At 33.3% G+C, this 17,083-nt stretch overlaps 1 protein-coding gene across 1 annotated transcript in view; it reads left to right on the forward strand.

Annotated features, from left to right (window-relative positions):
• Nucleotides 1–17,083, forward strand: part of LOC143916520 (protein lozenge-like) — a 56,993-nt gene that overhangs the window by 36,487 nt on the left and 3,423 nt on the right. Inside the window, exon 6 of the mRNA XM_077437657.1 lies at nucleotides 16,906–17,025. Coding sequence (XP_077293783.1) covers nucleotides 16,906–17,025 — 120 coding nt within the window. The remainder of the gene's footprint in view (nucleotides 1–16,905; nucleotides 17,026–17,083) is intronic.

The raw sequence follows: 17,083 nt of genomic DNA on the forward strand, positions 1-17,083 counted from the left end.
TTTGGCTGAAATTTAAATGAATCTAATATACATATACATATGTATGTATGTACATATGTATGCTATTTGAAATAATTTTAACCCTTCACTTGTACCGATATACCACCGCGTGCGCTTTTATGACTGTCACACTGCTCGATTAATTTATATTTTGCGTCTAGTTATTATGGCTGTGTGTTTGTTGTGCGTTTGGAAAAGGCGAATTTTCATATAAATCGTGTTAATTAAGCGGCCGCCATGTTGTATTGGCGTTTTGCAGGTGCTTTTGTTGCGAACAGCCCACGCATAAATCAGCAGCCGGTGGCTTCCTTCTTCCTCATTATACGAAAATTAAACTTGTCAAATGTTCGATAAGTAGGTACGTGTATTGATATACGCGTGTGTTTGTGCACACATACACGATGTTGATAAAACGGCTGAATTACTAAAGCGTCGAAGTAAAGTTGTGCCGCTGACACCTTGATTATTAATTGGATTCGCAAAACGGTAGATATTATATAATATATAAGTGTCAAATTTGATGCAAACTCCAAATTTCTAAGTTCTAAGAAAATATATCAGAAATTTTACCACAACTTTGGTTCATCATATGTGTAGATATCTACATGTGTGTACATATAAGGTAATCCTCAAAATTGAAGTACATACATATATTTGCACGTGTTTATAAAAGCCTGGCATGATTGAATTCCCAAAGTAAAAGGTTAGTTAAATAATCTAAATCTGGCTCTGAATTTTAGCCCTGTTAATTTCATGTTGTACGTTTCATTGAATTTGCAATCCTTCGCGGGAAAATGTAATCGTGGCCATTTTAAATTGAGGATTTTCGCCGGTTGCAAAATCATCATTGTCGGGGCGTCGATTTTTCCGTCCAACGAATAATATCGTTTCACGGGGGACGTGTTTGAGTGTTGGGGGTAACAAACGAACCCCATTTTAGTCAGCAGCCAATTATGAGAGTGTCACCGACAGCCAAACCCCGCGGAGACTGCCAACAACTTAACAACTCAACACGGGAGAGAACTCTTGGAACGTTAACCCAAGTTAAGGGACGATACACCCGACACCCCTCCAAATTATACCAGCGTTTAATTATAGAACTGTTCGAATAATTCGCGAGCCGGTTCTGAAGAGTAGTATGTAGGTTTGTGCTTGCATGTTTATATGGTAGTAAGTATGCGTGTGTTTGTGTGTGAAAGTTTGCACAGTTTTGTTTTGTAATAACGTACAACCGTAGATAATCGACAATGGCTCGTTTAACGTTTACGTTGTGTGCATAACATTATGGGGTGTACGAAATTTTATTTGAAGCAAGCCGGTGCTGTTTCAGATTTGATGTACCTATAAATATTAAAATGCGGTTTTAACAGGTAAATTATTAAAAAATAAAGCAAAAATAATCTGGGAGATTTTTATTTCAATTTTGTGACATGTGACTGTGAAGTTTTCCAAGGAGAAACTTTTCCGCTCGGCATTTGCATATATAAATACTTTTCTATATACATATTTATGTAGATATTTTGAATAACGCATTAACGCTCGCATTTGTATGGAAAGTTTTGTACCAAGAACGTGATCTTGTAGATACTTTTAATCTTTAGTTTGGAATAAAATGTACTAATAATATACCATCTCATTACATTAGTAATAGTTTTACTTGTTTTTTTATCATACACTTAATAGATGAAACTATATTTATAGTTTTAAATTTTAGTTCCAATTGATCAAAACCTAATTAATAATAATAATTTTTACTCCAGACTTAATTATTATTATTCTTTATTGATTGTTCGAAAGTAATTTTTAATTTATTTAATCATCCGTTTTGAACACATTATAAATACATACGTGCATACATATTCAGATTTAAATCTTTATAATTATACATTTACATTTTAATTGAGATTTCAAACATTTCCAAAAAAAATAAATATAGACAGATGTATTTTGTATATTTGTGGGTACATACATATCTAATATGTACATACATACATACCATGAAAGCGAGAACTAATGCTCATACTTTTTCACCCATTGCTCGGGCCTTACACTGCTTAAATTTGGCGAGCGATCACATTGATATTTTCACTATAATACCAAACAATCTATTAATTTTTTTGATGTTTTTGCACTTTTAGTTTCATTTTTATTTTTTGTTTCTTTAAATATTCTGGGTAGCAATGTGAAGCTTGGGTAAATAAAATGAAATGTGTTTTTTTAAATATATTTTATATGTACGTATGATTATGTATAATATGTATTATTCTGTGTATATTCTTGTATTATATATTTATATATTATCTGGCCACAGTGTCATATTAGAGTAACCTGTGAAGAGACTGGTATATGTTTATTAAAATATAAACAAAATAAAATATGTAATACTAAAAAGATCTTCGATCAATGCGATGACCAGTCGGCAGTCGATGGGTGCTTTCCGCACGAGAAGTGGTTCCTATTGACGTTTTTTTTAGAAAATCCTTGCTTTTTGTGGTATCTTACTTTGAACACTAATTAAGCGGTTTATTATTATTTGAAAAGCATCCTTCCAACGCCATCTTTGATGAGGACATTGAACGCCAAAATATCCAATGCTCTCAAATAAGTATGGTATGCTAATATATGTTAATAATAAGAAATAGGATACGGAATAGATGGGTGAAAAGTACATATATACATACATAGGTATAGCAAAGGTAGTTGTAATAGTGGAGAGGGTGAAGAGATCAAATTTGTAGCAAAAACCACGTAGCTAGAAGAATGGACGAAGAGTAGAAAGAAGAAGTGCTGAAATGATAACCGAGAGAATGTCAAAGGGTGGAAGGAAGGCCGCAAGAAAGATGGGTGGATGAAATTAGATTAATATGTGGGATGAGATAAATGAGAGTTGTTCATAGTGGATATACTCAAAACGGGATCCTTATATGACCGAAACGGTTTTTCTAAACTAAACGTACATAGTTTGTATATATACGAAAATGTTTTTATTATGCATTCATGTATGTGTAAAAAAAAAATTGTAATAAGAGCTTTGTAAAAATTGATTTTCAATATATTTTTTTTATATTTTTAAGGTATGCTAATAGCTTAAAAATCTATGAATGATCACATGGTTTATGGCGAATGGCTGTAAATAATGATGATGATAATGATTTATAATACGATTAAATTGATAATGATTATGTTATATTAATTTCTCGTTTCTTTCAATGTGTGACCATGTCGACAATTGTCGTTCCACATTCTAGGAAAGCTTACATGGAAAACGTCCATTGTCTAAAATACCAAAACGGAAATTAGGCATTCCAGTGTCGGACAATCGCAAGAAATATCTAATAGTGCTGTGCGATAAATTTTTTTGGGCTCGTTTCGTATAAAATTCGCCGGTGATTCAATCGAAACGATTTCCTAGTAGGGCCCCGTTAATCACGATATCGACTGGGCCGCATCGCCGTTTTCTATTACTCACGAGCCCAAAACTTGACGCAACCACTTTATTGAATGAACGTTCGTATGAATGAAACTGGCCACGGGATTTCCACACTCAATTTCACTCGACTATTTGCATTATGCACGGTTAATTAGCGACAGGTTCCTTACGTGCGTTCGCGTGTACGTAGTCGTACGAAAAAATCGCAAGTTTGACATTGACACAATAAATATTCGCACCTGTGTCATTGGGTGAGTGTGTTATAAGCTATTTACATATATTATATGCTAGATCCTGTGCTAAAACCATCATGGAAATTACCGCCCAGAACATGAACCTTGTGCACTTCCCAAACCCTTCCGGTAAATTATATTTTCGTTGTTTCTTCGGTTAACATCATCCATAATTAGTTTTAGTTTGTTGTAAGAATTACATATTTATAGTCACATCTGATGTTTCATTGAAATATTTTCTTATTTGTAACTTTAAAACAATACGTTTTACACATTTTCTTTAGTATTCCCATCTCAATCTTATTAACCTTAACCAAGGTATATTTTTCAGCTTCAAATTTAAATTCAAACAATTTAATTAATGATTTATAAGCATTATTACATATACTACAATAATTATTTAATATTTGGATCTTATTTCCTATAAAAAATTTCATACTTCCTACAAAACATTTTGCCTTCGTGTTTCTTTCCATGCGAGAATAAGAATAATTACTCGAGAAGTATCATCTACAGCCATTCACCATCCACTGCTGGATGAAGGACTCTCCAACACGCTTCCACTTGTCTCTCTTTTGCGCAACTATCTTCCATCTCACCCCACACATTTTCTTAATTTCGTGTGCCCGACTTCTCTGCAGACTTCCTTTAACCCCTTTGCATTCTCCCGGGTACCATTCTAGCACTTCGTTTGTCCACCTTTCGTCCATTCTTCTAACCACGTAGCCCGCCCATTGCCATTTCAATATCTTCACTCTATCCACTATATCCACTACCCTTGTCATACTTCTCACCCAAGTATTCCGCTTCCTGTCTGTTCTCGTTATGCCAAGCATACAGCGTTCCATACTTCTTTGGGTGCATTGGACTTTGTGTAGCATCTTGGCGTTCAATATCCAAGTTTCACATCCATACCTAATATTTTTCTTTCTTTCTTTCTGAAGATCTTTTTATTTGGGCAAAGTGGCATTTTTTGTGTAAAAAAACAGCATTCATTCGTCCAAATGCACTCCATCCTAATTTCATACGTCTCATTATTTCTTCTTACTTACTACCGGGACATGTCTCTTATTTGTCCTAAATATGAAGAATTATTGATAAATAACATCAAATGATAGACAGTAAAACTATTGTATAAAAACTTTTTAATTTTATCAAGTTTAGTTATTAAAACGCTCAAAATCTTTGATAAATATGATACGATACGTGTTCAAAGATAATACAAAATAATATATTCAATTCATTATGGAAACATAGAATGCTTTATTATGAATCTTGTTGACTATCATTAACCATGTTTTAATGAATTTGCTCAGTCAGTACCAATTAATATTATTATACTAAATCAGTAATTCCAATGATTAATACCTAAGCATAAACGTTTATGTTAACTGAATATTCAATCACACGTATAGTGGAAATAACGTCTGGTCTCAGAAACGAGTAGTTCCCCGTCTCTGGTCCAAACTAGTCATACTTTTCAATGACATCACACTACGTAATGTTTACGCCGATCGTTATACCGGATTCGTAGTGTCGAAAATGAGAAAAAATTGAAAATTTGCGACCAAATCAACGTCATTTGACGAAGTCGTGTCGTCACAATCGAATTTGCATACATATTTGTACCGGTTTTGTACGTCATTTTACATGACGTATAAAGAATATAGCTAAATACATATAGGTATAGCTAATGGGATTGTACAGTAATATTACGTAAAATTATAGATGTTTACATACGTACATTTTATAACATCGAAACTAAAATGCATATAATTGATTAAGTCGATAGTTATATAAATCTGATTAGATGGAACTGTTTTTATATATATGTAGATATGTATATTAGCGTCATTTTATAATTCTATAAAATTATAAATTTTAATTAACAGTTGTTTTGTGATGATTTTTAATTGATAATCAAAGCACTTTCCTGGACAGTGTTTTATGTAATTTTACAGACTAATTAATAAAACAAACTCGTTGCTTTTAAATGGAGATACGATCTGTTTTGAAACAGAAAGCGCTGTTTTTGTTTGATAAACGTGCATCACATTTTTATACGAATACTAATATGTTCACTTCTAAGAAGTTTTTACTTCGCAATGAATACCAAAATCTTTTATAAAGAAAATTGATTATAGACATACGATGACTTAATTTACAGATTTTTTTACAATTGTTTTGAAACCGACGAACAGCCAAACTGTTATCAGTAATCCCAATATTCTGTCTGTATTGATTCTCCTTCAATATCAATATCAATAACTTTTATATTTCCAAACAGATATAGAGGTTTTGTAACTCTATTTTATGTATTGCAGCTAAAATGCAAATCCTTATTTATTCATTAAAATATAATTTAAATGCAGTTTATATCAGTCATTCCAATATTTTTATTTTATATTGCAGGTGTGGATTTTTCCACTTGTGAAACTGATATTGTATTGCAATATTTCTCAAAGATTTCCTTGAGAAAGCCGCTTTAGCAACTTAAATTCATAATTGATGAAATTCATTAAAGTCAAAATTGCCATCGTTTGAATCACACGTGATGAATCACAGATCCAGAATTCGAATCGTGCAACCTTATTTGTGCAAGTGTTCCGTGTGAAAGTAATATACAAACATATGTACATATTTTCACATAAAATATGTATGATTCCTCATAATTAAAATTTGTTAAATTTCTGATAATACATAATACAGTTGTTGCATAGGAATTCTTACGTAAATAAATGCATTTCAATTGACATATGTATATACATATATACATATTTTGTTTTGCAATTTAAAAACCCATTTGACCTTGGTATACATATGTACATATTTACATATATACATTTGCTTCGATCGACTGGGGGGGGAATTTTCGATTCATTATCCTATGAACGAAATCGATTCAATGCGTCAGTGATTTCATTAGAATTGATTCGAAACTTATTTTCACTTTCGACTACAGTAATTGGCGATCAACTGGTTCAGTTGTTTGCGCAAAATCATCTCGCTGCCTCGATTCGATCAATCAACCTGTCCGGTCGTATTTATCGACCGGATTTTAAGCCGATACTATGTATGTATAATACTTGTGACATTTGTGACACATGTAAAATAAAATTTTGATTAACTTGAATTAAAGTTTTCGTTGATTTGCTGCTGTGAGGAATGTATCGTATAACGTATTATTATAACCCTTTTCCCTTTCGAGAAAATCGATTAGTATAATATATGTACACTATCGAGGTTTTTTTCTCGTCGTTGCCACACTATATCTATAATAGAAGCCATCTTTGAATTATTAAATACAGGATCTTAAAGATCCTGATTGATCGATATCGACATCGATCATATTAATGAAACCGACTAGATGCGAGCGACACGTAACGCGTCATTCAATATCACGGTAATACCATAGTTCTTACTATAGGACTCCCGGATATTTTATACCCTCGTAGTGAAACCAGTGGCTGTGAAATCTCACATGACTAAGAAGCATTCATATTACACACACGCATGTATAATATTAATATTTTTATAATATGGCGTACATATGTATGTATCAGATCAGAGTTTGTTCACTTTTTTTAGTACACAGTCTATTTTTAGACCCAAAATTTGAATGTAAACACTAGCTTTTTACTCACCCAATGCACCGTCATGAATACTAATTTTATATAATATATCACGATTAAGATTGTTAACCTTTAACTGTCCTATGCCTAATCTAGCACTGAATACAATCCAGATATAATTTTTTTTCAAACAATTTGTTTTAATTTATTAGTTGCGCTTCTTTAGCGTTGATAAATGGTGACCGGAAAACTGCATTCGAGATAGTTGTACTCTCAAGACATCCAAACTTTCAAAGATGCTCAAAGAGAACTAATGCAATAGAATTCCACAAAAAAGCGTCAAGGGGTATTTATAAGTTATACGAGGGTGCTAACCTTTTTTTGTGGAATTCTATTGCGTAAGTTCTTTTTAAGAAACTACGCTACCATTCAGTGCAAATTAGTGCATCTTTCCGGGAACCATTGTAAAAGGATATGAATAAAATAATTGAAAATTAAAAAATTTTCCCGCACTCTTATTTTGTATATTACCTTCACCCCAAGATGTGTAGGTAAACATTGCGGTAAATTTATGTGCGTAATACTAATAGCACACACATATTCGCACTGGACCATCAATGATGATGGTCAGTTTGTTTGCCGGGCCACCTCACCAGATCGTGGGATGAGTCATTGGAATTTGGCAGTGAACAGACTGGTAATCTGGTCGCCAGTCGACCAGTTGCATTGTTGAAGCAACATGACACCTTCATCATTATCGAGGCATCATTATAGCGCGCTTTGTCTCATCGAAAGTCCCATCACCCTTTGTATGTTAATACGTCGTTTATTGACATTTAATACAACAATAACGCACCGTATGAATACAGCAGCGAAATCAGTGTAACGCCGTCTTGGTCACACCCACTCACTACAGTGAGTTTTAATAGTACAGCTTGAGTCGGTATCACAGATTTTCACGAAGAATAAAATCATATGAAAAAAATTTTTGCTGCCTTTCATCACTTATATGTAGAAATTAACTAAATTTTTCTATTTATTTGGGGGCAATACATAAATACAATGTGCAATTAATCAGGCAAAAATAAATGACAAAGTAAAAGCACAATTTACTACAGCATCAACGGTCATACTATTTATTATATCGGTCTCGCACGACCGCTAATAATTCCAAAATCTAGTCTTCCGTAACATAGTGTCAATTGTCACAATTTTAGCCATAAATTTTAATTTTCGTCTGACGAGCATCGCGTATAAGTGGTTTTCATTGTCAAATCCAGTGATGAATACTAAATTCGGATCCGTAATATGTTTTCTATATTTCTATACTTTTTTAGCATTTCAATAAAGCAACGTTAACTATAAAGTTTGATTCAGTGAATCCAGTCACGGATAAATAAACACGATTCTTAATTTTTTGTCGCTTTTTCTCGTAATTATGGTTGCAAAAAGTAAACAACCATCGTCAATAGAATCATCTCGCTGATTTTTTCGATTATTTTTACTATCAAGTCAAATGGTTTATTTTTATAATGCGTAAGTATCTACCTATTCTGCTGCTGAACCATTTCAGTTTTTCTTGGCATTATTTTATGCAAGTGAAGATTTTGGTAGTGGGAAAAATTCATTGGGATGAAACATTTAGCGATTCCGATTTTATTTAAAACTATCCCAAAAATTCACATAAAATAAGCATGACAATAAATAGCATGGACTAATGATTAGCATATAATGCTTTAGAACAAAGTGGTCACAGGTTCGAGTCCCACTGGTTGCTGCTGGCCAGACCTTGGTGTGTGACTCTAGATCGATCGTTTCCTATCACAGTTTGCCAATTTATCTGATTTTCATTGAAATGGTTCCTGCAAAATTGGCATCCCCATCCCTACTCAGCATTTCGATGTTTCGCTGATTTTATAAATGCTGCAAATTTCTCCATAGATGTCTCTGTGAATGTTGATTGTATTTGCCTTGTGTCAATGCTTAAAATGTAAATTTTACATCTGTAAAATTTACTTAGTACAAGTTTGACCATAAAAGTCGTGTTTAATGTAAAAATATATAATAATTACGTATTTATATAATTGATATTTCTAGATCAGTATAGTACCACTCGTCTTGTGTGTAGATGATTTATTTAATAAAAAAATTGAAAGAAATTTACGTCATTATATTTAAGTAACTAATAGCGGTATTCTAATTATCTCCAAAATACTCAGGCACACATAGTAAAAAACACACTTTTTTCTGAACCATGAAAACGTGATTGATTAGTGATCGATTATGAGTTCAAATCAGTCAAAATCTCGAGGTCGAATTTTCGCATGATTACAAAACTTCATCTATTGTTACTACGCACATATGTATGTATGTACATATGTATGTAGATAAAGTAAGAATGTTTTATTTGTCATATTGTATAGCCATAACATATTATAATTCTCGTCGTGTCATGTTGAAAATTTTAATTTGAAGTGCAAAGCTTCAATTAATGAACCCAGTGATCGAAGTATAAGCCGGCTCAATGCTTTCATTAATATTGTGTGTGGGACTATAATCACGATTCGTACAAACCTAATCCTAGAAAGATTCGAAGTAAGACTTCTACGTACTATAAAAATCATACGTGCATCCCAGCAGGTCAGCATTATCGATCGTACATATCCTTCCATTCTGGGAAGTAGCAATCAAACACAACAAACCTTTTGTTTGTGTTACCTAGAATTTCCTTAAATAATATTTGCGATATTTCATAAGGGAACTTCCACACACATACCTACTTACATGTATGTAGAAAAATTTAAATATATAACTACAATATACATATGTAACTACATACATACATGTAATATACATATAACTACAATATACATATATAAGAATGTATGGAAGTACCTGTAGATACATACTATTGTCTTGATTTAAATTGTAGCTCAGTACTGCTCTAACGGAGTGTGCCGTTCGGCATTCGCAGTCGTTCCTTTCATTAAAAATTCTCATCCTACGCCACTGGAATGCTAACATTTGGCCGATTTGCATTTATTCGTAATACACGGTGCCTTGTGTATGTTTGTCTTTTTTTTAAACTTTGGGATTTTCCCGAAAAAAACATGCGACGATTATCCACGTGCGCGATTGTGTCATTTCGTATGAACTTTCTTCAGACACATTCGTAGAAATCTCAGAACACATATTTTATTTTGCGATACATGTTTTATTTCTGTAATTTGATGCTATACATTTTACTTAAATCGATAAATATATTTTATATTTATTTTTCTTTTTATATTAGGCAATAAATATTGAATTTTGGGGTACACTTGAACTTTACTCAATGCCTATAAATACATACAACACGTACAGGTCAAAGACGTGCATTGAAAATCTATTATCAAACGTATTTTTTTCTTAACTTTCATTCAAGAAAACATTTATCATTTATATTTAAATAAAATAGATTGATTTTTTTATATATATGGGTATTTTTTAAATAATAATTGAAAAATAAAAATTAAAGTGTTTCACTCGTGTATCGAAATTTTTCCTAAATGTCACACGACAATAAACAAATATGATTGAAAAACAACCCCGAATGCGTATTTGAATACAAATAGGGTTATTCAAATATGTCTATTGTGCGATACATTAGCACTGATCGCAATTATCATATTTCGGCTTAAGTGTATTGCACTTTGCGAAAATGTGATGGGAAAATAAACACTGCATGACTAATTTTACGATACCTCCGTTTTCCTCTTGTTTGACTTCCGATCCATGGATGACGAGGATGATGATGGAATATTGAAAGTCCTCTGATTCACACGACCCTCATAGACTTCTAATTATGTTGGTAGGTGGCTATATTGGAGTGCGTATGCGTCGTTGTACATAATTCGGTTGTCTTATATTTATATTATATGCCGTTTATGAAATGATTAAATATTCATAAGCGCTCATGTATGTTACTCAATTGTTTATTGACGGGTGTGTGCCGAATAAACAATCAGCCTGGGAAAGGACCGGTGACGATTCGACGATGACTAAATTGAGGATATCTCTTGATTTGTTTTGAAGTGTCTTTTGAACTTGAAATTTTGCTCTTTTTAATTCTAATACTCTTGCTATGGCTCAGGTACACAAGTTTTTTATTTAAATAATTTCCATTCAAGTAATTTCTCCTCAAACTTAACATGTCTTATATCACTGTCATTATTTTTTTTAATGTCATATTTATCATGATGCCATTACGGGGTTAGATGGCCAATTGGGTAGGAACCGTTTTAACAATGAAATTATATCAATTAGAAAACTCTGATAGGAAACGACCGACCTAGAGTCACCTTGGCCAGCAACACCAGGTCTGGGCTCGAACGCATGACCACTCAATTGTTAGCACTATGCGCTAGCCACTGAGCTACATACATATGTTGCTGAAAAATAAGTATTGGAAGCCACTAGAATAAATCATCATCTGATCCCAAATTGAAACCGTTTTCTCCATAGATTTGTGATGTACGTTTTATATAGGTACATGCATACATTCCTAGCTATTTACTATTTTAATAGTTCAAAATATATATTAGATTAACATTAATAGCAAAAAGTCTTAAGACGTGATGAAATTCTTCAAATCTGGTGTTCTTGAATCATTTCTGGAATATTTTTGAACTAATTACCAACAGTGAAAAAAAGCAACGCATCGTAAACCCTAGATTTTATCAATTTGAACTCATTGAGCGCGAACATTATAGCAAAACATGAACAATCTTCTGAGATGTAATCATACTGTGACCAAGTCACTTCTAAGAGAATAAGTTTTATACCATTTTGTTGGTCAAATTGATCAAAATGTTTTGATCTCTATTCTATTTTTTTAGTGAAAAATTATTTTGTTGACTACAAAGAGGCTTATATGTATGTATGTACATATGTACATTTGTACATATGTACATATGTATATAAAATCGAATTATCAAAAAAATGACATCTACATATTTAAAAGTAAAATACACAAACTGCAATTATTTACTTTTTTGGCTAATTGGTGGAATCCAATTCCCTCAAAAAGGCTTTACCCAAAATTAAAATTTATGTGATTGTAATAAATTTTTATAGTATAAAAATAAAATGTAACGCGATCGTCTACATACGAATAAGGACGAATTCGACACAATGGCGAATAAAATGCGAAACGATGAACCCGCTATGAAAAAGGATTGTTAACGTTCAATGACACGACGGGAGTCGAATCATTCGCCTAATCGGAATGACACGTTTACTTTAGTGATTTTGCTACGAGACGAGATATCCTTGCATTCTTTCGACCTTTTAACTTCAGTAGGTCAATCGCGCTCTAGGCAATTATTATACAGGCATTTCCGGTACGGTAAAAACTCGCAGTGCGCTATCAAAATCAAAAACAGCACCCATTTCATCAACGACATCATAAACTGTACTTTGTGTAGCGAAAACTAGTTTCGTAGGTCAAGACTTGAAATTTTTCGATGAATCAAAATCAAATGTTCTCAAACGATGTTTATGCACATATGTATAGGTATAAAGAAATAAATTTTAATATAAATGAAAACATTAATATAATTTTATCTACATATATGTACATATGTATGTACATTCAATACATATGTGCTTCGTGTGAAAATGTGAAGCATAATAACATGATGGCTTTCTAGTACCATTATAGTTTTTAATTAATATTTTCGCCGTTTATTTTGTTTGTATGGATACCCCATTAGATATAAGCCTACCTTACATGTTGTGGGGGCGTTAGCAGTGGTGTAGTGCTAAATAAAAAAGAACCAGGTCGGTGTTTAATTTTTACGCCCCGCCCCCCCACCCCGCTTTTTTCCTTACTAAAAAAAAGTTGTATCGTAATATTGGTAATTCAAATATTTATAAAAAAAATCAAGTAATAATTAACAAATATTCTTACTTGTTGAAATTATGATGTATTTTTTTATATTTGATAAAAGCTTCCATAATGCATCCTCTTCAACATCTTTGATTTTGCAAAACCCGTGTTTGTGTGTCAACAGTAACATTTGCTTTTATCAATGCTAAAACTATCAAATTTTAACTAACAAATGTTTCAAAAAACTATCAAATTTTAACATGTGAATTTAGAGATGACTATTCATTTAAGCTGAGTTCCCTCATTTTATCTATCGTCATGTGCGTATGGTCAATAGTTCTGGGTGGTTTTAGATTAAAAAAAAAACCGACAAATTTCATTAAACGTCTTTTAAGTTTTAAATGTGCTTAGACTACTATTTGATTGTGGTCATCGAGTGTTAGAACGAGAGTCAGCTCACAATATTTGGAATAAAAAAATTTATATGAAAATTTAGTCAAAATATTTTTTAATTGTACTCGAAAAACAATGTTTATATCAATCTAAGTACCACGGAGTCGACCTGGCTCAAAAAGAAGTACCAGGGGGGCGACCTGGCCCGACTTCACCACTGGGCATTAGTTATGCCACCTTTGACGTTTAATCATCGCCTGATTTGGCAGCCACGGTCATATTAGTATTCATTAGAAGTCGAATAATTATATAAAGGACATTCTTGAGATTTTTCAACTCGAAATTTGTACGGATTCTCGACGGGGTCACTCTTCCTGTGAGGTCCAAAAAGAGACCTCAAATGGACGCGTCGTACCTGCTAGTCTTGGAAACTTAAGAAGGTTTTACTTTGATATGTAATATATACGCGGTCGACATGAGAAAAAAATCAGGTTTTGAAAAGCACACTTTTTTCGATCTGAAGCCATGGATGATACCGTGAACGACACCGTGCTCACTGAGCTATGCATGTGTGCTCCAAAAATTGAGAACATCCGGTTTTTGTTTTCGAATCGTCTCCCATTCAAAATAGCCTCTAAAAGCCTTTCGGAAAGTTTACATTTACATGAAATAAATATGCGATTCGCTACATGGTTTTATTTGATTGAATAGAAAATTTTGGAATAATCATCCCGACGGATTAGTTTTATTGTAGGCTCTATTGGAGACTACAAGGAAGATGATCGTAAAACAATTTTTGAAGGATTCGAAGATTCTTTGAAGAAGCCGTTCACAACGCCCATCCCCTTACGAATTAATAAGGCCTATACTGAGAATCGAGGGATTTTATTCCGTATTATTGTCGATCACTTTTATGACGTGTTATAATCATCAATGATTCCTTAGCTTTTCTGGCGGTCGACGTCTCTATTGGACCCCTTTATTTTCTTGGAAATCGCTCATTATAAGATTTTTATTCAGGAATATTCTCGTTTGGGATGTCAGGCGACAGGAAGTGTCTCATGTATTATCAAACACTTTTAACTATCGGAAACGCTCGTAAAAACGTAAGGTGTGGGCCACCGAACAAAAAAAAAGGTAAAAGGGACCGACCCGCAAAAATTAATAATGCTAATTTATTTTCATTCATAAATGACCGCTAATATTTATTGAAAAAAATCATACTATTTCGAGCTCGTTATCGTATCGGCACAAGCAGCGTTTCTAAATCTATTTCCAAAAACTTACAAAATCACAAATATTACCTATCATTAACATGTGCAAATTGAATTTCTATTCATAAGATATTTACTTTCACGTATCAATAATTTTTGTTTATTTAAATAATTTACAGATTTATTTGAAGTGAACTTGTCTTGCATCGAACTATGACTAATCTTCAGCACGCTCATATATGTATTTTACATATTTATGAATAAATTTCCTAATCTCAAATTATTCATGTGCTTTATATACACTTTCCGGATGTATTGATGTCTACCTGCGTATATCATTAGTAGTGCTAATTTCATCCAAAGACTGATGTTTAAAAATTAACTTCGATGTCTTTCTGTTGCGTTTTTTCCTATCTTAGCCAGCAGTTGCGCTAATACTAACCACGAGAGGTTCCCGGGTTTGAGCCCTGGCTTTGAAAATAACTTATTCGGAGCATTTCTGCAGTGCTGCTGATCAGACAGGATACTTGTGACTCCAAAGCGATCGTTTCCTATCAACGTTTGCCAATTTATCTGATTTCATTATTGGTTGCCCCTGGGCGGTTTTGTTAATTTCATGAGGAATCGTTTCAACAATGAAATCCGATAAATTGGCACACTCTTATGGGAAACGATCGACTTAGAGTCACAAATTTCCAAGTCTGACCAGCAGTACTACAGAAATACTTCCGAATAAATTCTTTTCATATCAGGTCACACTAGGGTTTGAGCCCGAAAAGCTCTCTGTGGTTAGCATTAACGCAACCACCAAGCTATACTTCATGTATACATGCATTCTGTACTACTCGGATAGTGTCTCTCTCTGCATATCCCCAGCATTCTACCCTTAATATCGTGTCCAACTTAATATTTTTGTGCCTCAAGCCGGGCGCATGCATTTATCATTAAATTGGCATTATTGAATTTCTGATCTTATTGTAAAGATTGGACGAGAACGCATCGATCACGTAGTGCATGCTGGATTAGGGTAGTTTAAAAGTCAACGAGCCGATTCGGCGTGTCTGTAGTTTCCAGGGGCGTGTGCAGGTAACCGTTTAAAAAATGTACACAAATTATTTTTATTTAATAATTCGGAATTGCACAAAGGTATACTATACACCTCCGCCTACCGCCAAAACGTAAGAAACACATACATACACATACGAACGAATACATCAAAGGCCCTATTTGGGGAACTTTGCCGAACAAAAGATCGGTGTTGCCTAATTACAGGGCGCGCACAAAGGCGTTTTCCTTCTTCCTCAGGTATAAACACCGCCGAATTACACAATAGTGCATCAGAACAACCCTCAGCTCTTGTTCCGGGCGTAGAACAACAATAATACCCTTATTATTGGCCGGCACGGCTCGTGTAACTCGTTAACTTTTCTAAGTAGCCCGACCGCGGACGACCTGACTTGTAAACCTCACTTTGATGTGAACAGATGAAAATTGAATACAATTCTGTCAACGCCGTGCACCGATTTTTGCAACGATATTTTCAAAAGTTTTCGACCTGACATGACGTTGGAAAACCAAAGACGAAAATACGCACTTATTGTGTATGATATCACAATGTTTTCCTTTGTACATATGACTGATATGAGTCGTTACATTCAAGAATAGCGGAAGTCCAATTTTTAGTTCCAACACACTATTTATGTATGACATAATTCACAAATTGTTATCACTTATTTTAATTCAATATCTCCAGAATCTCGGAAAAGCAGAATAAACGTATTACAGGCCACCAGTATTTTTAAATATTGTGAAACGCAAAACGTTTAATTGTTTGCGAGATATTTCTCGAAATGAAGAAAAGTGGACTTATGCCACTTTCAATTACAACGGCTCATATGTACATATAATACAATATTATCGCTAAAATTGCTGTAATATAATACATGTAGGTATAATTTTTTATTGAAATTATTGTTACATTTGTAAATTACAAACGCATAATATGGTATTTAAAAATGTACATGATATTCTTTTTTATCAAATCAAAGAAAATTGCGGTTGAATGGCGATAACAAATTAGGATACGTTCTTAGAAAATATACACACAATCCCGACATTTTTTTAAAACAAAACCTTTTGTAATATGATTCGTGAATAATTCCATCAAATTTGTAACAATTTATATTTATTACAGATACAAATATCATGGGCGCTGCTGAATGGGCTGGCTATACTGGATCTGGAACACAGTATGGTTCACCTTTACAAACATATTGTGATCCCACTGATCATACAACCCTACACTTACCTACAGGTAATTATTATTTAATTCTCATAACAAATGTGTGAAGGTAAAAGTGATATAATAATCC

Source organism: Arctopsyche grandis, chromosome 9, assembly GCF_051622035.1.
Source record: "Arctopsyche grandis isolate Sample6627 chromosome 9, ASM5162203v2, whole genome shotgun sequence".
Taxonomy (NCBI): domain Eukaryota; kingdom Metazoa; phylum Arthropoda; class Insecta; order Trichoptera; family Hydropsychidae; genus Arctopsyche; species Arctopsyche grandis.